This window comes from Chaetodon auriga, chromosome 11 (assembly GCF_051107435.1).
Source record: "Chaetodon auriga isolate fChaAug3 chromosome 11, fChaAug3.hap1, whole genome shotgun sequence".
Classification (NCBI taxonomy): domain Eukaryota; kingdom Metazoa; phylum Chordata; class Actinopteri; order Chaetodontiformes; family Chaetodontidae; genus Chaetodon; species Chaetodon auriga.
Genome location: NC_135084.1, coordinates 17,667,918 through 17,690,924, shown reverse-complemented (window position 1 = coordinate 17,690,924; position 23,007 = coordinate 17,667,918). Strand labels below are relative to the sequence as shown.

Below are 23,007 nucleotides of genomic sequence, written 5' to 3'. Positions count from 1 at the left end.
AATCTCAATAATCCCTATAATCTATATCTTCCATCACCTGTACGGTCTAATAGCACGGTCAGCTATATTGCTGGGATCAACCACATCCAATCAACACCAGTAAGAGAGTGTAACAGCTGCTGAGCTGTGCAGTCTCAGGCAGAAGTCCTTATTTCTCATGGGCCCACTGCAAATGACCCATTTTGTACCATGCTGAGATATACAGGAGGATGTGAATCACACACAAAGCAATTTCTACTTTGAAAAGGACTTGTCATTAAAGCTCTGATATCAAGATTTTATGGCGAAGGCTTCTGGGAGGTTTTGTGTGAAACAGGATTGTCCACTAATGGCTGCATCCTGTCGTTGATAAATGCATGGTGCAAGTGGATTATAATGTAAAGTTCATGCATACATTTTATTATCTTGAGAAATGTATTTATGTAATGTAATTACTCATGTACCACGCTCTCCAGGATGTGTTTCCTGCTGATGCAGATAAATGATGCCCATGATAAATATGGATATTATGCACCATCAACATTTGTAGCCCCACCCCAAAATATCAAATACTCCAATGCGGATAATAGTTTTTTTTCTACTTAACTACACAAAGGCAATACTTCACTCCACTGACACCATGGTATAACGGAGTCCAATTTAAAACAAAAAAGAGTTGCAGCAATTTTTTTAAGGAGTTTGTGAACAAGGCTGCAAATGCATCACCTCTGTGCTCTCACTTGGACGCTCTTATTCTCTGTTAAGTGCTCAGAAACCAAACAGAAAATCGCTTATGCTCACAGGATGCTAATTGTTCCGCTAGCCAGCACCCTTGAAAGGTGACCCACTCTCTGTACGGTACATGTAAGGTTAAAAGCTAAAATTGGGAGATGTTCCACTCAATGCTCCCTCGCATGAATGAGAAATGAACATATACAGAGAGAGAGTGAGAGGGAAAGAGAGGGAGAGAAGCACAAAACACAACCTGACTATACTGGCTAAGTGATGTGGCAACACCCTCACCATCTTCTCTACTACTGCAGGCTACTAAAAATAGGTCTGTAGCAGTGAACAAATAGATTATGCCACATACTGACTACTGCATTAGCACAGAAATGCGTTTCATTGAAAGCAAATCAGGGCAATAACTGGAACTTGACTTTATGTGCTGCACTCCAGCTACAGTTTTAGGCAGTTTTATCGTAACAGACATATTCTAATAAACAAGCTGATTCCAGTTCCATAATCACATAAATATGTGAATAACGTCATACCGACACTTTATTATAGGTCAGAAGTATGTGATTTTCTTTACGGCCAAATCACTTTAAATCACTTGGTCAAAAAAACAAAACAAAACAAAAAGCTGGCTTAATACAGATCTTCCCCAGAGATCTCTGGGGTCTGGAAAATGAATCACACTTTTCGGGAACGAGGGAGACAAAGAAAGAAAATGAATCTAAGATAGGGAGAGACTTGACGGGAAGGAAAGACTATGAGAGACTTTAAGCTAGCTTGGCGCTGATGCTTGGATCTGATCCAAACGGTCAAAAAACTACCACTCTAATCTTTTCGCCAAGTTACACCTAAGTCTGCTCTCTCTCCTTTCTCATTGTCCTTCAAGACCAGGCAACTTTCCCCAAGGGCGCTCTGCATTATCCACAAACTCTTTAGCCAACTAATTAAAGATGGCAGGAAGCAAAATGTGATTACTATGCGCTCCAAGCTTAACAAAAACTAGAACCACAATGTCATCAAGGGGAAAAAAGAGGTGAAATTCTGAATCAGATCAATACTCAAACAGACAGGATGTGTAAAAGTTCAAACTATAACCGTATGCGCCAGATCTCATCTTTAAAGACAAGATGTGTGTTTTGGCATAGTTGCCTCTGCATACTTGTCTCTGAGTTGGAGAAGAGCTGACTGCCGAAGTATTTTGTTTCTCAACCTGACAAAAAGCCTGCAGCAGGTAAAGGACTTAGAGCCATTGCGGTTAATCTGTATGAAAGTCTCGTATTACGTTGGTGGGGATTTTGGGTACCAGCGAGACAATGAAATATAATCCAGGGAGGACAATTTGAGTGATAGATCAATGACTTTAAAGGCTTATCAGACACTGAAAAGACCAATTTTCTAACAGTGGGAAGCAATTACAGCTTCAATCATGTTATCTTGTCGCGACAATGGCCAGGGCAGGTAGTGGAAATTTGCCATTCATGTAACAAAGTAATCTACCAGGAATGTGTTTGATCAGCCAATGCACTGCGTTGCCTGATGATGTTGTATTGCAGTGCAGCAAAAAGTTGGGCCATGATCAACTCATTTGACGGATGGCCTTTTTCTTTTTTGATGGAGGGCTCTGAGTATGTTGGCACAAGGGGTCATCCCCCTGTGCCCCTTAAGCCGTCTTAAGCCGGCTATCTTAGCCTACCACTGTCCAAAGGTCACAAAATCCACCTACTACTACCAGCATTGTTAAAGCTGATTAACCTGTTATATCACATTGGTTTATCATGTACAAGGACGTAAGTAAGCTTAACTTGCATGATTTTCTTGCACAGCATTCAGTGTCCACTGGACATCAGTTTTCTCTGCTCCACTGTATCATAACAGGAAACCAGAGAATAATGGACATACGCAGTGAAGCAAAGTGCAGTGAAACAGCTAATAGAAACCCCTTGCTTGTAGGTGAGTGGTGTTTAACCTTCTAATAATGCGTGAATTGATTGTGACAGGCAGAACAAAATGCCTTGGCATCCAAAGTAAAGTCACACAGAGACTTGGCACCAAAGTCCAAGTACACATGTGTTGGCACCAAACAGCAGCCTGAGGTCCAATGTTCCCCACTGGTGGCTTTGACAGGGTCTCAGGCTGCATGGTGACAGAAGAGCTGCTCACTGAAAACACGAGCATGCATGTGGAGAGCGTGGGAGGAAGGATAGGAAGACACAGCAAGAGAAATTGGGGGTGGGGGTAGAAAAACCTGGATATAGACAGAGAAACAGCAAGACGAGACAGGAAGAGAGCATCACAACAACTTTATCACAGACGTGTGGGAACAGAAGAAGTGGGAGTGATGGAAGAGTTGGTGTGAGAGGCAGCAGAGGAAGAGGAAGGAGACCTCCAAAGTGTTCAACATCCAACATCCATCTATTTCCTGACATCATGTAGGTCATTAGGTCAGAATAGGCTTATTCAGACTACATGGAAACCCATCATTACTGACTCGTTACACATATAAACCCCAACTGGGCATCAGAATTGACAGCCAAACAAGCTAGCAGCCAATTATTTTCCACACAAATAGTTACGCTGAAAGACAGAGCCACATACAGTTCAACTTATCTCACGTCTTGACAGATCCAATTAAACTGCAAGGGAAACCTGGGATCTCTCTTTGTCTGGCCTGACTTGGTAATGATACACCTCCTCTGTGGTGCCACACACTGAGAGATCTTGGCATTGTCAGCTGTGTTATTGAAAAAGAGCGCATCGTCTTTCCCACAGAAAACACACTTAGGATGTTGCCATGGGGATTTTTTTTTTTTGTCAAAAACATAATGATGTTGTTTAGATGTGGCCATGTGTTCCAAAAAGGACTCTTTTCCTCTTTTCTTTCCTGCCATAGAAGAATGAAAGGAAATGTTCTCACTGGGAAACGCATGGTCTTGTGCAGAGAGCTACTTAGACTCTGAGTACATCCAACTCATTGTGGTTCAAGGAGAAAAGCTGAAAAGAAAGATGTACTTTAACAAAGACTGCATACTTGAAAAGGACAGAGGTGACCCAAGATGACAATACATCTTGTACGCTTTAAAGTTATGGAAGTATAGATATGAGCAAAAAAGATCTGACTGGTTATTCAGTCTGTATGTTAACCTTTGAGGGTGCAAAGGCATGGATTCATAATAGGAATCGTCATAATAACAATCATAGCTGAAACCTTGAATCACCTGGTGAGGTGAAGGGTTTTCCTGTTACATCCTTCCTTCTGCTTTCAAAATAAAAGCTGGGACAATTTAACTACCAGATGGAGATGAAGAGCTGTAAATGGTGTCTGCAGCATTTCAAAAATCAATGCGTTGACACTAGATGACTAAATATGAACAATTTTAACAAAGAAAAATATTAAAAGCATTGAACACTTCTGAATGAGGCTCATTAGTCACCTCTGAGCTGAATACTGCCCTTAGACATCTAGTGAACCTGACATAAGGTGGTTGTGTTTACCGTGAACTGACCAAACTCCACGTGGGATTTAAAAAAAATGAATCGTTCGAATGTCATCATGGGCCGAGGCTAAATTCAGAATATCAGCATTATCAGAAAACTTGTGGCACAAATCCAACATACTGCTATGAATAAATTAGGCGACAGGGGATCAAATTCTGATGTCCAGAATTTGGCTGAAATTAAAAACTGTAGGCTAAACGATAAGTCGCAAAATAAGTAAATCATGTGGTCCTAAACAGTAACTGGTCACTAATCGCTCCTTACAGATAATAGATATACACAGTATAGTACAATATATTATAAAGATGACTTGTTTTCCATGTGCGGAGTTTAACTTTGAAAAAGACATGACCCTCACATGCAGATATGGGCGTGTCCTGTTGCAGCTTGCTAGACAAAAATGGTTGGCAAGCGACCTCTTGCAATCCCGAGTGCTCAGACGCTGCCAGAACGCTGGAGGAAACTGAGAGCTGCTGACTGAGAAGCACTGAAAACTGTTTTTGTTCTCAAATCTTTTGTTGTCAGTATAGTTATACCATGACATGAAGTATTTCACTTCATGTATTTATTTTCTCAAAAGCCAAGTTTGATTTTTTGTTATTCTCTATCGAACAATAGCTCCAAAGTTACCAAAGTCTATTGATGGCACCAAGTACTGAGAAGTGTCAAGAACCTAAAGCTGGTATCTAAAGTCCTGTCAGCAAGCTGACACTACTGAGTTAAGTTTTCTGACTTTATGGCTTTTCTCTACGAAACTAAAGGATGTTTTACTACTTACTTACATCCCATAATTGTCACTTGTTGTCATAGTGGCCGCTGTCCATTAAAAGTTAAATACTATCTCTTTAAATCAGATAAATCAAACAATAAAGGGCCGTAGAAACCAAACATTATAATACTAAATGCACAAAACTTCAGTAAGTGGGCCATTTCTCACTCTCTCTCACACATACACACACACACACGCACACACACACCTTTCACCTTGCTCCCCCAGACAGTGCTATTGAAGTCTTTAATCAAGACTAATGTGGAATGTCCCATACGGCCACCATTAATCATTTGAAGCTGGAGAACTGTGCCATTGATCAATGCTATGCCTCAAAGCAGCTGCTGCTGGCTTGAGTCTGCACGTCTGTCCAGCTCCGTTTGCACCGTACAACACGTCAAGCCTTGAACATTTTATATGGCATAGCCATTCCTGTGGCTTTTAGGATAAAAATAAGAAACATGACAGAGTAATGGGAAAACATTTTTCTCCTTTTTAGCCATGTTAAACAACTTATTCTAAATGAAGTGGCATGTGGGACAAAGACGCTAATACGAAATGACATTTAAGTATGTTACAACTGAAATCAAGCAGAGAGGCTGGTCTAAGCTGTGTCCCAATGTGCTGCTCGGGTACCAAACCCAAAATCCAAACTAATAAATAATGCAAAAGAACATTTACTCTGAACTTACTTTTTTGGCACAGACATTCACAAACACGAACATTTTCAACTGTTTGCAAGACTCTTCTCTTGACAAAATATTTGGTCATTCTGTAAAGGTGACACAAAATTCAAGATTCTGTGACATACAGACGCAGTCCGCTCACTGCCTATACCATATTTCATTTATTCAGACAGCGTGATCTCAGCGTCTGGCAAGGACAAAAAAGAAGTGGCCTCCACCACCCCTGCAGATAAACCCCAGTCCAGCTTAGGTGTCCGTGCAATGAAGGCAAAACTTACAAGATGTACAAAAACAAAGAGATTGACTGTCTTTAACCCACAGACACACACTAAAGCTACATTCAGTCTTACTGTATTCATCTGTACCCACCTATGGAAACAATCTTCCCCCCACCAACACACACACACTCTCTCTCACACGCACACACACACACACACACACACACACACACACACACACACAGTGGACCCCACTCATTTCTCTCCTCAGTAGATCTGTACTTGTCTTCCTGTGGCCAAGTTTTTCTGGGACAGGGCCAAGCAGCTAACAAACAGCAGTTTATTAATTGGATCTGGTAGCGTGTTTATATTGGTGAGGACTGAGATCATTTCACACTGGCCTTGGAACAGGTGTGCTGCGCAGCGTTGCCAAATGAGCAAACTGCTCAGGCTCAGCAGATTCAAGCCAAAAAGGATGAGCCTTCACAGAAAATCTGCCATAACTCAGCACAAAGAGGCAACACTTATTAAGCTCTTGAGTTCTCTGCATTCAGATCTATTCACTTCCACCACCACACCAACACATAATGTTTGTTCTTTTTCCCTTTCATTCTGCAATCTTTCACCTCTAAACCTTGAATGTTTTCACCACATTTTTCCTTAAGTAGCACTCAAGTCAAGTAACTTCCACACTGTATAGCTTGAAGGGTTTCTGTGAAGAAATGCCATGTTTACACTGAGTTAAACAAACATCAGATGCTATTTTAGAGCATGACATGAAGAATTAAAATAGGTTTTGAGGGTCAAAGCACTGCTTGGCTGATCAAAATGCCTAAAGACTTGTTTAAGAGGTTTGTGGTTCAATCAAAACATTCTGTCCTGTTACATACAATGATTTTGTTGTAGCTCTATGAACATACCATACTGATGCTCATGTTCAATATCCAATCAAGACAATTTTTATGGACAGATTGGCATGAAAAAAATAAGACGCTGGCAGTGTGCATCAGCGAGTGGAGCCAGCAGACCAGTGCTAAAGTGCTGTTATTATACTTTTTTCTTGCTGGAGATGAACAAAAACTGATATTCAAACCCCAACGTGGACATTAATGTACCTGAGGTGCACAGTTTACATATATTTAATACAGGAAAACAGATATATCAGACAGTTACTTAAAAAAAACTCAAAGGCATTGCTGTATCCTCAGCATTTTCCCGTCACGCGCCCTCATCTGTCCTTCTGCCCCAGACTGAAAGGTTACAGCCTCGACAAAACAGACCCACGTAGAGGTCAGAGACCACCTGTTCTGAGTTGGCTGAACTGGTGAAGCGATATCAGAGGACACATCTGGCCTGACAGGGAACAGGCCGGACGGGAATGGCAGCATGCTCCCGGGCCTCAGGCTGGTGATGGATGACTCACAGCTGATGCTGAGGTCACTGGAGGTCGCATGGAGAGCGGCGAATGGAAGGGTCAGTCAGGACAGTGTGTTTCTAGGGAGAGTGTAATTTCTGGACGGGGACATTATATTTGCAGGAATTTTTTAGTTTGTTGGCAAGTTATTAGAATTGTGCTGGCAGGGCACCTTGAGTTATGGGCGAGGGGAAATAAGACGGGGGGGGAGAGGTGTTTAGTAAGTTGTTTATCTGCTCACATACGAGACAGTTTGTTGAAATAGCCTCTTTAAATCTCTCTAAGTGTGGGTTTAGTTGCTGGCTGTTGTGTGTCAGATGTGCACTTATTAATGTTAGTAGTTTCATCTGTAAACGTTGGGAGCAGTAGTTGTTTTGTCATTTTCAAAGTCCCACTGAGGGTTTGCAGTTTGGAAAGGGGAAGCAGGCAGGGAATCTCAGCGGTGCCATTTGTGTTTGTTCTAGAGTTACCAGTGATGAGGTCTGACCAGTTGTGGAGCTAGTCCATCACTCCAGTGTCAATATCTGTATCTCAGAGCAGCAGGGTAAAATATTATGCCTCCACTCCCTTTGAATAAGAAACATTGGCAGAAACAAGACCTGAGACAGCAATACAATCATTGAGATTGTAAATTTCCCCGGACATGTAACCTGGCCTTTGCGCTCTTCTATTTCTGGCTTTACTGCAATTTTTCCTCTCTATATGAAACACTTTGTGCGTGTCTCTACATATTTATGAACTCCAAATGATCCCCACCCCTCATCTCACAGTTCACTGTGTTATTTTCCGCAGCCTGGAAGGGAGTGGAGTGATGAGAGGAGAGGGAAAGCAAGGGAGGGGAGGACAAGCATGTCCTCAGAGCTCTCGTCTGCCTTATTCTTTATCTGCTTTCATCTCTCGGCCCTTCAGAGAGGCTGAACCATAAAAGAGTCCAATCACTAGGGGACATATTATTTCTCCCTCCTTGAATACACTATATCATAGCCCCGACCCATACAACTTCTCCTCCTTCTTGCATACGTAACTCCAGCTAGCCATAGCTGGCACTGTGGGTTTATGTATTGGCTGTGATTAACCCAATAAATATCAGCTTTCCTCTGTCCAAGTGAGTGTAAAGAGAATCAAAATGAATCAGAGGAAAACTCACTCGTTCTTCTCCAGCAACAGGATCAGCTGTTCACCCTCTGCACGTACCAGCAGCTGGAGTGACGCAGGATAACTCTGAAACACAAAAAGACGATGGGAGCGTTGAGGTGGTGCCCGGATCTCACCCATCCTGCCTGTGATCAGCAGTTGTGTGAAGCTTCGCCTTGCTTTGACACGCAGCCCATGTACAAGGCAGGATGTGGCAAGGTACAATAGTACTAGAGGAAGAGGGAGAAAGCATCCACATCCTTCCCACGTCTGTACCTGACTCAGAAGTTGGTAAATTGGACTAGTTTCATAAAAAAAACCAACTTAAGTTTTCTATCCAAACTCTCTCTTAAAAGCTCATCATTTTCATGAAATCATTTTTTTCTGCATTAGCCATTCAAAGTATTCACATTCAGTTATTACTTGTCTGTATAGTAGCTTTCATTGTTAGTGGCAGGGTCTGCCATTCTTGCACTGGCTTCAAATTGGCTCCCTATTATAGAGCCACATTGTGTATTGTTCATCTTTACACTGCATTACAGCTACATTAAGTTACTGCCAATGCAAATGGAACATCCAACATTCTTTGGCAGAAAAACTGAGGGGTTTTTTTTGGTGCCACTGATTTATTGCTGCAAGAACCCAGGAAATTAAGGGTGATGTCGGAGATTTTGCTCACAATGTAAAATGTCATTTAAAGATTTAAGCCTAAATCAAATCTCAGAATGGCAATTTCCCACAAAAAGCTCACAGACAACTTGATGCCTTTCAGAAAATTGTTTTTATCAGAGTGAGGAAGTGCCCTTGGCAGTAGGGCAGACGCAAAGTGTATTCATGCCTGAGGCCCATGGTGTCATCAGACCATTCACACAACATTAACATAAAAAAAAAAGAAAAGAAACAGAGACAGAAAGACATTTCCGCGAGTGAGGAACAGACATAGATTTATGTATCATCAGTTGATATTTCAGACACACTGTGTACTGTGACATTTCTTGGGTCTGCTGACCGATGCCTTCAGGACAGCCGCTCTCCGGCTCTGTTTGAGAGTGTCTATGTTTGTGTGTGCAGCTGCGAGTATGTGTGTGCAGAGAGTGGATGTCACTGTAAGTAATGACTCTGCAATACTTTACGACTGCTTGATAACCCTGTATTGGCACAAGGAACCGCTATATAAATCTGTTATCTGGGGAGGTTTAAGTCTTAGTGCAATAAGACAATCACCGGCTGCCCTAGCGGTCAGTTTAATTTAGGACGGGTCAGTGTGTAGATGGCCTACTGTAAAACCACTGTATCTCCTCCTCAAAATGCCTCATGCCAGCAGTAGCTGGTGGTTAAAAATACCTCTAACAGGGTGCTTAATTAACACCATAAAGCTAAAAATTGCTTTTTAGGCGATAAACAATCCTTGTAATTAACATCACTGCCTCCTCTCCTACTGACTGACTGTGAGAGAAGCATATGGTTAGAAAAAAACAACTCTCTCAGATGGCGACTTCCCTGCACCAGGAAAAAATGTTTGATTGCTCGGGGACTTCTCAACACCTACGCATTTCCCTCCTCTGGAAAGTTTCCTCAAGTTGTGGTGGGGGGATGCCGAATTTCAAACATTTTCTTTTCCAACTGTAGAAGGTGGGACAGATTGGTTTTCCCTGGCCAAGAACACAAGTCAAGAGAGTCCAGAGACGGCTGATTTGACTGTACACATGTACAGTATGTGTGCTCCTTCTAATCAAGCATGTATCTTATTCTGCAAGAACAAAGAACACCATTTGAGAGGTGTTACAAGCCTGCCTCATGCTCTTGAATCTCTTTCACAGTGTCAGGTTTGTGTAATACTGAGTTTCAGGAGTAATTTCACAGTATGTATCGCCTACGGGGCGACCATGTATTCAACAAATAGAGGAGGACGTATTGAAAACAAAGGAGTGGGAGCTAGCGAGGACAGAAACCACAACAGGATAAACAGGGCTGAGGGACTTTCTGCTGAAGAAAATCAAGCAAGCGGGGGAAACAGGCAACAGAGGAGGGAATCATATGCTGTGGTTATGTCAAACAAAAAGCCAGACATCTGTACTTGGCTGAGCTCATGGAGCACACTTGGAGGCCAGCTTATTAGCACTAAGCTATGCTGCTAAGTGGCCTTGTGAGTATTTACCCCGGCCGTGAGCTGGCAGAGAGGTCTGCGCTCCTTGCCCTTCAGCAGCAGAGGTACAGTGGTCCCATAGCGCTCTGGTTTGGTTGCTTCCCTTGGCTGTTTAGGATCCTCTGGACTACTTCCTGTTAAAAAAAAAAAAAAGAGAAAAAGATCATCAGGTCAGATTAAACACTTGAATGATTACATTTATACAAATAACATCACACTAAAAATATCACAGACGCTCATACGGTAGATTTTGTTAAACTGGCATGCAGACAAAGGGGTCAGTGATATAGGTCAAAGCTACTCTGTAATATCCTCTATAATTCAAGCACACCAAAAGTGCTTCAGACGGAAAAAAATGCCTGCAACAAAGACACGGAAGCCTGAGAGGAGATGTGCAGTCCCCCAAAGGGCCTCTGCAACAGGACCACAGCCACAGACAGAGCATCAATAATAGATGCTCTCACACAGTTTATGAGAAACTCAGTCTTTATGATATCTCCAGACAGGATTTAAAAAAAAAAAAAAAAAAAAAAGCTGGCAGGATGAAATTGTCCTTTCCACTTTTGTATTTCGATCGTTCCCTCTTTCACTTCATATAGTGGGTCAGCAACCGGCGCTGCAGTCTGCTGCCTTTCTCTGCGTCCTTCTCCTTCCCACTTTCTCTCTCTTAACATATCACTTTACTCCTCTTTAAAACTCTCGCGGAAGTGAAATTAGCAAAAGTTAGAAGCCAATTATGCTGATGAACTCTTAAAAGACGGCTCATAGGGGAGGCAAACAGAATGGGATGTACAGCATATATAGCATAGGATGAAATATAATACACCCAGATCAGTGGCTTCAAGCAGAATGTGGGAATCACAGTCACAATTCCCCCTGCTCTCTCAGCTCTCCTCCCTCTTCTCCCACAGACAACTGAGGCTGTCCCTGATGCTCCCACGGCCTCACTGAGCATGTCTGTGTTGCAGCAGGCCCAGCAGGCTTCCTGTGAAGCCCAATAAATGTTACAAACCCAGAGAGGAGCTGTGGAGACGGAGTCGAGAGGCTGTTTGAGGTTTCACACTCCTGGCATCACCAAATGAAGACCGAGAGAGCATGCTGCGTATCTATTTACTGTACGTCTGAGGGCTAGGGCTGTTTCCCGATCCCTGGAGATATGTGCGTAAAGCATCTGTTTGTCTGCATGTGCATGCGTAGCGTCATGCGGGGTACAATAAGAGTTCAGTAGAACACAGAGCTGCGAAACTCGTCTGACATACTTTTTTTTTTACTCTCTTCTCAGCTGGAGATGTCTTTATTTTCAAGCACTCCATCCCTTAAAAGTCTGATGTTTCTTTTCTTTGAACGTGAAATTTGGCATCAACTCCTGCGCCACCTCGACTGCATTTCCTGCAACATCAAACAGTCTGTGACGGCGGCCGCCCTGCGCTCTCACTGTGGCCACGGCTCCATTTATCTACAGTGCGTAATAAGCTAACAAGGGCGTAAAAGGGATCTCCTATATTTAATGGGGTATTTGAACATGTGCCGATGGTAGTTTGTTGGTTTTAGTGGTGCATGAAAACCACGTTAGACAGACGGAGCAGCATGACTGAGACCACAGGCTGTGGCTAGAGTGCCATTAAAAGGAGCTATAAAAGGAAAGTCAACCAGACGTCTTGTTAATAAAAGACTTGTTAATAAAACACAGATACTGAATGGGTTTGTGTTAATTGACTAGCAATGTAGAGAGGGAAGCAAAGCAGGGCATGCTCGAAACGAACGAGTCTGTACAACATGTCATCAGACCGCATCTGACGGCAAAAGTGCTTCTAGTTGTTCTGACTGGTCACACTCGAAAGTGGGAGAAAAAGCCTGCTGTGACAGAGAGGGGAGTGAGACACAATGAGCTGCACAATTTCGGACAATCTTTTCTCACAGGCGCACATGGTTTTGTACTTGTTTGTTCACACAGAAAGTGATGGAAGTGGCTGTGTGAAGAATAAAAATGAGAGCTTGAGAGAGAAGTTCCATTTCAGCCTTCTTTCCCACTTTTGCACACTTGCAGTGTGAAGACGGCATGCTTATTAGATTGCTGCTTTCCTAACATTACAAAAAAACGGGTTTCAAGCACTGTTAAACAGGCTGACAAGCACTTTGTTTGAAGCATACTGACCCCTTTAATGTGTGAATTAATGTGTATGTATGTGTGCAAGAGAGCTGAATGCTGTATGTAAGCGTTTTTTGTACCAGGCCTGGATGGAGATTAAAGTTTATATTGCCACATCCGTCACTGCTCCGCAAAAAGAAGCATTCCCTCCAAATAGCAAAGAAATGTGACATTTCTGATCATTCTCATGGGCTTTATCCTCTTTGGGAACCTTTGAAATTCAAACTAAAACTGGGTTAATCCCATATGTTTTCTGGAGAGTATCTTGATTGCTAAGCCAACCACAGTTGTATCCCCATATTGGACACAAGGGAAAAACAGCTGCGGGTCATACATCGAAAAAACACAAGTCTTTTTGGCAGCCAAAAACATCTTTCCCCCACTCTCTCTTTAAATAGCCTCAAACACCAGATCTCTTTTAAAGCTGACTCCATTTTGATGATCCAACAAGGATTTCTGCCGTTTTTGCATTCCACCCCGAGCTTGAGTACATTACTAATTAACTGTTAGGTAATATGAATTCAAACAGCGGCTGGTGTCCACTTTACTCAGCAGGGAAGTGACACAGCCAACAAAATAAACAAACAAAATGGGCCACAATTACTTCAGTCAAAAGGACGGTGGTGCTGGACTCAGGACAAGAGGTACACTTACTGAGTTACCTGCTGCATCAGAGGCATTTCCTGATGTATTTCTGTATTCATTTATTCGTCTTGTTTGAGGAGAAAGGTGCATATATTTTGGGGGTGATTAAAGCGAGGCCGCTATACATGCATAAATAATATGTGGACAAATGAATATGTGCAGCATCATCTGTGTTCCCTTTAGTCTGTAGTAGAAACAGAACACACTGCTTTTCATTCACAGCTAATACTGTGTCTGCTCAATCAGCAGTGTTAACATGGAGTCCCTCTGAGCTGAATGAGAGAATAAACAATGCGAGGAAGGTCAAAACAGGAGGATGAAGGACATGTGGTAATCTATAGGAAAGGTGTTGAGGGAGTACAAGAGAGCGAACGTCACAGTGGGGCTTGAGAGACCTCCTGCAATCCCATTAGCCTCAAGTAACATTTGCATACAAACTATGTACAACTTATTGTGTATTTCAAGGAAAAGAAAATGTATTACACGCAGCAGGTTTTGGTTTTCTAACATGGGAAAGCGAAATGTGTCCATCACACAGGTCAAATATAAAAGCGAGGAAACACAACACGGCCCCAGAGACGTGAATTTTCAGTTATTTCTCAACACGGAGAACAGACCTTCAATAACAGCGGATCAGAGGATAAGGCCTCTGATTATGGATTTGATAATGGCGAAGATTTAATGTTCAATATCTGCACAGCAGCTGCGAAACCAGCCCTCCAAGCCTCCAATCAAAGCCCTGTGATGCGCCTGTGAATGTCCTCAAAAGAGGAAACTCAGCCAACAGTGACTCAGTGCAGGAGCCTGTTTAAGTGAAGAAAAGGATGATGAAGGTTACAAGGACGAGTGTCTTTAAAATAAGGTCTGGTGCCAAAACACTGACAAGCAACACACAGAAGAGGGGAGTTCAACGGTTGCAATCGGATTTGATGGGAATCTGGCTCTAAACGGCTAATCTGCCGGGAGTGTCTATTGTATTGATGGCACATATTGATCATAAAACGGTAACCTACTAAGCCGAGCTGAAACCACTGCACGGACATGAGATAGGTGTTCCTATCAGTGAGATTTGTTCCTTCTTTTATGCTTTTATCATTTAGTGACCTGTTCACAAATACATGAAATACACATAAAATAAAATACTGGTTGGAGATTATAAGCTTCACAAATGTATTGCTTATTGTAGGGCTAACAACTATCTAACACTATATGATGTGCCGACATTTTGATTGGATGTTTTCACATTTATAAAAGTACAAAAAGAATATTTTTGCATTTTGGAAATCACACTTTACTCCCATTCTTGTTTAAAACTAGAAGAGAGGAGTAACACCCCTCTCATACCTGTCTGTTAAACATGAGCAGCCAATTAGCTTAGCTTAGCATAAAGGCTGGAAACAATGGGAAGTTTGGCTCTGTTCTAAAAACTGTAGTGGCTAAACCAAAGTGACATTTTGTGGCTTTACAAAGAGTTATGTGACACTGTCTCCTGGCTGGATGTGGACTTCCTGTAGTCTTGTTGTTAATGAAAGCTAATCAGGCAAATTTCCAGACTAAGATATGAGAGTGGTATTGATCTGTGAATCGAACTCTCAGCAAGAAAGTAAATAAGATGCAGCAGTTTTGGCACAGGATGCAGGCTGTCTACTAATAACGGTTGGTGGTTCAACGCCCAGCTCCTCCTGTCCACATGCCTGAGTGTCCTTGGGCAAGACACAGACCCCCAAAATGCTCATGGTGGTCAGTCAGTACCTGGCAAGGTAGCTTGCTGCCTGGCTGCTTTTGAGTGAGAATGGGTGAATGAGAGGCAGACTTGTAAAGAGCTTTGGCTAAAAGTGCAATGGAAACGCAGCCATTTACCATTTAAATAGACCTTTTTCCCCAAAACATCAAAGGCTTTAATAGCAATTCAAGCAAATGCAAGGACAAAATTCACTGTGAACTAACTAAATATTTGACTGACTCAGCTTTCTAAATAAAATGAATAGTGATTACTAGTTCACACAATGAAGGGTCTGTAGTAAGGTTATTAGTCATTAAGAGGCACACTATAGCAATAACACATGTTCAACTGGCAAACATGAGAGACAAAGACCAGGCTTTTCTACACATTACACAGTCACAGGGGTTGCACATGAGATAAGAATCTGACAAAGAGAATTAGAAGAAAGGAAGTACAAGAAAAGTAGGGCTTCGTGCTCTGATTCGGTGAAGATCTTACTGTCTTTGGTGTTTTCTTACTTCTGCCTCAGATGCTCCAGGTTCCACATTCTCTTACAGACGCTAAAATATCTTCATCTTTTAGGTCAAAGTGGAACAAAGGAGCTCTGCAAACACATTAGTGGAGCTTTCTACATACATCCAATTACTAATTCTGTATGAAAGCACCACTGACCTAAATACTGCAACGGATGCTACACCTACAATGTGCCCTCGGACATAAAGAGCTCTTGACAAAGAGAATGGCAAATGAGGCCGCGATGAAACACAGTACAGCTCATGACTATGTTAACAGAGTCATTCCTGGAAGAAAAAAAGGGCATCTAGCTACTCCTGGAACATCAATTAGACCTTGATACCTGTGAGGTTGTCCTGACGTTAACTTGATTAGCGGGGAAGCCACTCAGAGAAACAGAGACATCAACATCATCTTCAGGACTGTCTACCACGTTATAGGCTGAAACTCAGCGCTAAAATAAAGCCTTTCATACGGTAACAAACACTCCCTCCTTCCAGCACATCAAAGAGAGCATTTTACAGTTCGTCCTGTTGAAAGGCTCCTGATGAATGCTTTCTGATAAACAGTGAAAAGACCCTGCTGCTGACACAGCTCATCTTCAATGTGATGTTCGTAGACTAATAAAAGATATGCAAGGGCAGACAGCATTGTTTGAATAAAGGAGTACAGCTGCGGCTCTCTGAAGTGCCAGCTACTTTGTTTCATGCTAGGAGCAACGTTTTCTCCTGATAAAATAAGTCATCCAGTGAAACATATGTTTGGGCTTTTTTCCGCTGTCGAGTGCAAATGTACAAATGCATTTTTCATCACCGTGTTTCATCTGGAGCAGCGAAATGAACTGGCTAGCTTACACTATTTTTGTTCATGTTCTTAAGCAATAAGATGGAAATGACAGTACATTCAACAAGACAGAGGCCAGGGCTGTGATTTCCAGGGACACGCAATGTTCAAAGACACACTCAGAGAGACCGCTTCAGAAATATTTTTGCATTTCAAGAAGATGTATTTAAACATGACATTAAGAGGGGCAAAAATATGAAATTATGTTTCTGCCTAACTCCATGTCTGCCAGCCCATTTACGATTGGAAGAAGCAAGCTTTTAGCTTTTTTTTTTTTTTACTGTTGTACATTTTTGATCAACTTTCAGATCTGATGTCACTACAAGATGCTTTAAAGTGCAGGACTCAAGAGGATGGATTTAAGTAGTAGTGGTGGGAGTGAGATGTTTACGACAGAAATATTAGAACGTGCTATTTGGCATGTGACAAAAATGAACAACCCTGTTAACAGTTTGTCCACAGCCATGCTTGCAGCTCTGTGAGGTTGTGGCACAGTGTGGCTTTGAGCTAAATGCTAACATCAGACAATGCTAACATGCTAATATTCAGTCGTTGGAAAACAGGAAACTGTATGTAGTATGCATGCCGTCTGGTTTGACTATACTTTATTTCGTAACTACGTCTTAAAAAATGTATGAAGTATGGATTTGGAACATGGCGTTCATGTTTACCATGCTAACCATGCTAACTTGATTAGCACTAACCTGAAGGCACAGCTGAGGCTGATGGGAATGTCATTAGTTTTGCAAATATTTTATCATAAATGAAAGTATTGGATTCAATTTCATAATTCCCATAGTTGTTGAAATATTTGAGTTTTGGGCCAAAGTGGTGGGCTGACCAACAGACAAGCAGAATGACAAACTGACATGACCACCCATTGAGCTGCACTGCGAAGGTGGGCGAGAAAAAAAAATAGAGCAATTTTACCGTTTTTATGAGGGAGCAAATTGTTTCCTGTGTTTTCGGCAAAATAAGTTGAGTACTTTTTCAACCCTTGCTTCTCTATCGTCAGCGTCTTTATACATGGACAGCAGGAAAGGGGTTTAAAATTTGACTCCCAATGAGGAACAACATTATGATTACTGACAGCGGGAGAGACCACGCTGAGAGACAGACAGAGAGGAAAAGAGGCTGACAGACACACAAAGAAACAAAGACTCTAAAAGCCTTTTGCAGAATTTGAGTGTTTCCTCATTGCCTCATTTCAACAGTCCCTCCCTGTATCAACTCCCTCATCACTCACTTTCCCTTGTGATGACACACTGGAGCAATTAGCGCTGAAGTTGAGAAGGTGTTAATCCTGGATGTGGGACCCCCCCCAAGATCCATTCCAAACAGAGCAGTCCATTAATGGCCCGATGGAGTAAGCTACGAGGTCAGCAGCTCACAGTGAAATAATGGTAACAGGAGACTTCTCAGGGTGGGTTAGTGAGGTTTTGCTTGTGTGACCCATTCCTGTCCTGTGGGAGCAACGGCGGAAAACCCAATTCTCATCTTGTCTTGCACAGATTTGAGTGTTATGTCTCAGAGCTATGGGGATTTCAGCTTGAAGGATTTGGGGATAAACAGAAACTTATCACACATGCTGGGTCACCTACTGTAGCAGCCACATGTGAGAGAGACGGACTTCCAACGAATATGGATTTTCAGCCATGCTAACAGCATTCAGTTTCAACTGAATAGCTGTTAGCAAGTTTTCCTTTACTTTGGCTTATGACCAAATACTTCAGATGTACTTTGTGTTTAGTGCTAATTAGCACATTAGCCTGCTACTGCAGTGAACTAAGATGGTGAACAGACTATATGTAGTAAACATCAGGATGTTAACATTGTCACTGAGAACCTGTTAGCATTAGCATTTAGTTCATAGCACTGCTATGTCTAAGAACAGCTTTACAGCAGCGCTAACATGGCCATAGACACTTGGTCTTTTATTCATCCAAAATATATAATTCCATAATACATTCATTCATCTACATACGTGCAAAAACCACAAACAGCAAAACATTCTGTTTTTGTCGTCTTTTGAAAAGTCTGTAAGGAAAGACGTTCAAATATCTGCATCCCTCTAACACACATATACACACACAAACACATAAAAGGATCAACAGGTCCCAAAGTGCTTTGGGAAAAGCACAACCAACCTCTGCCTCACAGGTCTTTCCTTACAAAGACATACAATACTCTCTCAGCAGCTTCTATTCCCTCCATCAAAACCTTCCACGATATAAAAGCTGATGGTTTAAGAGCACGGCTGGACTCCAATCAAGAACGTCTTACAGTAAATGCACTGACACAGAGGTGTGATGACCTTCCTGCTGTGAAATTATTGATGTTGGGTGACCTGTGAGGGTTCAGCCCGCTGTGCAACTGTGAACTATATTGTTGTATCAGTCCACTGTCTTGTTCTGTCCTGACTGACTCATCCAAGAGAAACCTAATATATCTTGAGAGGGGTGCTCTGTCAAACAGAAGAAGAAATAAGAAATAAGTAACCACAGTTCAGAAGAATTCATTTGTTCACCAGCTCTTTTGCACACAGTGAAACACTCCTCTGCTACACCTGCTGTTCACAGATACACGGCGTAAAAGCAGCGACTCCATGTTTCCTGCCTACTCTGCATGCATTCATTATTCCTTTCTTACCCTCTTTGCTCCACAAAATTTCAGAGAGAACTGTCTATTCCACAAAAATATCTTCACACCTGTCTCTGCATCTCTTTTGGTTCTCTGACAGCTGATGCAGATCGGGGTGGGAAATGCACCCACCCTCACCTCAATCACACCCATGACTGACTGCTGTCTGTCATGTGCTGGTCTGCAGCTCTATTGTTGATTAACACCCTGATTTCTCACAGTTTCGCGATATACCTCTCACATCTTTTCCGTCTCTCTCATCTTCCCTTCCTCAGTCATGACATGTGGGATTGCTCAGGGCATTATTCCTTGCGTGCATGTTAGTTTCTCAGATTACCACACAGCAGTAAGCATCTCTGAGCTGTGCATGTCCTTGGTTTGTGCGTTTTGTGTTATGTCGCCGTCTCATAACATCGGCTTATCTATTATATCTGTGATCCCTTCATCCGCAGGCAGAGCGGCACGTGGTGAGCAGGAGCAAGCAAAATCACGCTGATAGCTATAATGACCAATGATGCTTAATAGAGGGAGACGTTTCTAATTGTGTCTGTCGCTCCTTTGTGGCCAACAAATCAATGCCAGTCTGCCCTCAAAATGTCAAGTGACAGCCACCCCAAGGGTTTGAGAGACAGACCAGGGTGAGGTTATTTCCTAAATGGCTTTAGCAGAAAGCAGCTGTTTCAACCTGGATGGCAGACAGACTCCACAGACTGGAGGATAGGTGTCAGTTACATCCCAGGACACTGTGCAGAAAGGTGGGCTACACACATGAGAGACCAAAGGGAGTTTGTCTAATTTCTATGCGTTCAGGGCAGGTTTAGTCTCCGTTCTGCTAGTCTGTTTAGACAACACAGCCGTTCTAATCTTTCTAATTAATTCTGTCTGACGTTGCGGCTTGACCAGATAATATCCTCAAATCTAATCCAGGTCATTTGGTTCTGTCTCTAATTATTTATTGAGTTTCCTCTGCCCAGAATAAAAGATCAGACCCCAGAAAACCAGTTGATATGCAGAGGAGAGACAAAGACAGACGGACAGAGAGCCAGAGAGAGTGTGATTCATCAAAGATTTGTAAACACTGCCTGCTTGATTCTTGCCCTTATGGGACTTCTTTTGGTTTTGCTTGCAGCTTTTTTGAAAGCTAATGAGCCGACTGCCAATTCAACCGCTGATCACCTGATTTTAACTTTGTAGATTCTTTCATGGACTGTTTTTTTTCCTAAATTTAATCACACTAACATTTATGCAGAAGCACTTCTTTTAATCCAGCGTTCAACAACAAATGCATTACTATTCTGAGAAGCGCTCAAGCAGCCATTAGTCAACCTTTTGATCATTTAAAGTATTCTTTCTGATGTTAGGATAACAGGGGTCAGGGAGTCAACTTTTACGCAATGTGAGATGAACAATATGACAACAACAGTGCAAAGCATACTTGGATGTTACAATTAAGCTTCTGCCTATCGTATCACAATCAGATTGAAGGTTGAACGCATGACTGACGACTGTTTTTTGCAATGCTAATGTTAAGGTGATTTTAACTAACTTAACTCTGATGTTAGAAAAAATATCTCCAGTTTATTGTCTCTTTTCCATGGATTTTGCTCTGCACTCCATAGGAATAGTTAATGTTATGGATATGATTTGGATTGAGGTATTAAAGATAAGATAATGGGAACATGATGCTGTGATATTGTTGCACCAAGCCCAGACACACTTTTAATAGGCATTGCTAATAAAAAAAAAAAAATTTAAATACAGTTTAAATACAATGTTCACATTCTTTCATAAATGTCATGTAATATCTTGCAGATAGGCTGGCAATATTCTTAGGCTCACTTGTGGCATCAAGGTAAGACCCATAATATCCATAAAAACAAGTTACATCATCCATGCTGGCAAACCTAAGAAATTCCTTGCTATTTGATGTGTCATCCAGTAACTTCTAACATAACTCAGTTTTTGAACACTATCCAGGTAGCCAATTGCATCTGAGTGTTGGCACATTGACAGGTGTCCTGGCACTGGAGGGCTGAAGGTCAGTCGGCTCTGGTCCACATACAGCTGCACAGGTTTGGCCAAATTTTTGGCGTGTAGACTTTGGCTGAGAATCTGTTTCAGTTACCAGCACTCGGGTTAGCATTGGGCAAGTGTCAACTCATGGCATCAGCCCAAGTTTGACTGATTCTGGCAGGACACTCTTCACAAATCTGGTTAAAGTCGGGTAAACAGTTGTGCCAGATTAAGGCCGCTGTTGAGCCAAGCCATTTTGGCTAAACATATACTGACCAACCACTCTACATTTACCGTATATTCTGAGCTGCCTTTTACTCCCAAGGATCTTGTTTTCCCAGTTGATCAATACCAGATAATCTGTTCCACTAATGTGTAAATTCATCTTTGGCCACTTCACTTATTACTCCAAATTAAATAACAAAATGACTTTCAGAGCAACACATATACAGCCAGTACTTTCTGATCTGACGTCCCTATCTGCATCATGGTACTTTGAAACCTTGTGTTTCTGTTTTTTGTCTTTTTTGTTAAACTGAAGACCAATCCACCTGCATACACATACATACATTTATCATACAAGCTAGACCATGAATGAGTCCACTTTATCTACCTGCAGCCTCTGCTATCCCCACCGTCCCATCATTACACACAAAAAAAAAAATCAGCAGAATCTCTGAAGTGAAACATGCTTTGTTTATTTCTGTATCTATTCCCAATTAGTAAACTGATCCAAACAATGTTGTAGGACAACTGAGGAAGAGTGCGCCTCGAGGAAAACGTCTCCTCATTCTGGCTCACAAACTGCAGCATGATTAAGACATTGTAGCGCAGTTTCCACCGAGGTGGAGGGGAGGCCATGACAAACATTCAGAGAGAAGCTGAAGTCAATATCCTGCTGACATCAAAGAGGTGTTACATACTGCCCTATTTCAATACTCACACAAGCCTTTAAAACTATTTTTACTCCCTGCTTTCATATGTCAGCTAACCCTCTGAGTGAGAGCTCTAATGACCCCGCATTGAGAGGATGTGTACGGTAAACATCTCCTGAACCGCACTTCTCTGCCACATGGGTAATTTTCATTTTTTGCTATAATTTGTGAGGCACTATTAATGATGCACTTTCAGGCTTCATGTTTGTTAGGACAAGATCAGCATCACAGAGCAGTATGTGCAGTATCTCAGAAGAAATGTCCGGTCCTGCGTTACATTTACATTTTGCAGGATGAAATACATCTAAATTCTAATGACAACACCAAAAGTTCTGTTTTTACCACAGTGTGGACATTTTTATTTTCACTTCTCAGGACTTGTGAGCATTGTGCACTGATGGCACTCACTCTAACTGTGATGATGACACGCAGCATTGTTTCAGGAGTACACTTTACGCTTTGCACTGTACGTATTTGAGCCACCTGAGGTTAAGAGATAAGTTATTCAGAGTCCTGACTTTCCAACTTGCCAAGATCCCCAGAAAACCATTAATATTTTACCTCAACCCTGGCCTGGTTTACAATGCGAATTAGGGGCTGTAAGGATGTTTTTTCACAAACCATTTGTATCTTGACACGTGCTCTGTCCAACACACACACAATACCCGGCTATCACTGTGTTACTCATTTAGCTGAGTAAGTTCAGCTGCATAATAATAATAACATCCTGTTTGGTTTATGTTTACAACCTAAAGATGACGCTGTAAGCTTCCTGGATATTAACTCATCCATACACACTTCCCTTCATTGTTCCATCTAAGCAGAAAGATGGATCTAAAAAAAACCCCAAACTCTTTCCCCTTCTGTGTTTCCCAAATGTTACATGCACAGCAAGACAATGAAAAAGGGCTCTGTGAGATGTCAAAAATGGTGTGTAACGTGGGTATTTTAAGGTCTCATCAAGCAG

General features: G+C 42.0%; 1 protein-coding gene across 2 annotated transcripts in view; it reads right to left on the bottom strand.

The window, feature by feature from the left end:
- The window catches only part of adam12b (ADAM metallopeptidase domain 12b), a 73,311-nt gene that overhangs the window by 49,592 nt on the left and 712 nt on the right, over positions 1 to 23,007 (bottom strand). For both annotated transcript variants that reach the window (XM_076743140.1, XM_076743141.1), the window contains exons 2-3: positions 10,592 to 10,713; positions 8,447 to 8,520 (exon numbers count right to left, since the gene is read on the bottom strand). In XM_076743140.1, coding sequence (XP_076599255.1) covers positions 8,447 to 8,520; positions 10,592 to 10,713 — 196 coding nt within the window. The remainder of the gene's footprint in view (positions 1 to 8,446; positions 8,521 to 10,591; positions 10,714 to 23,007) is intronic.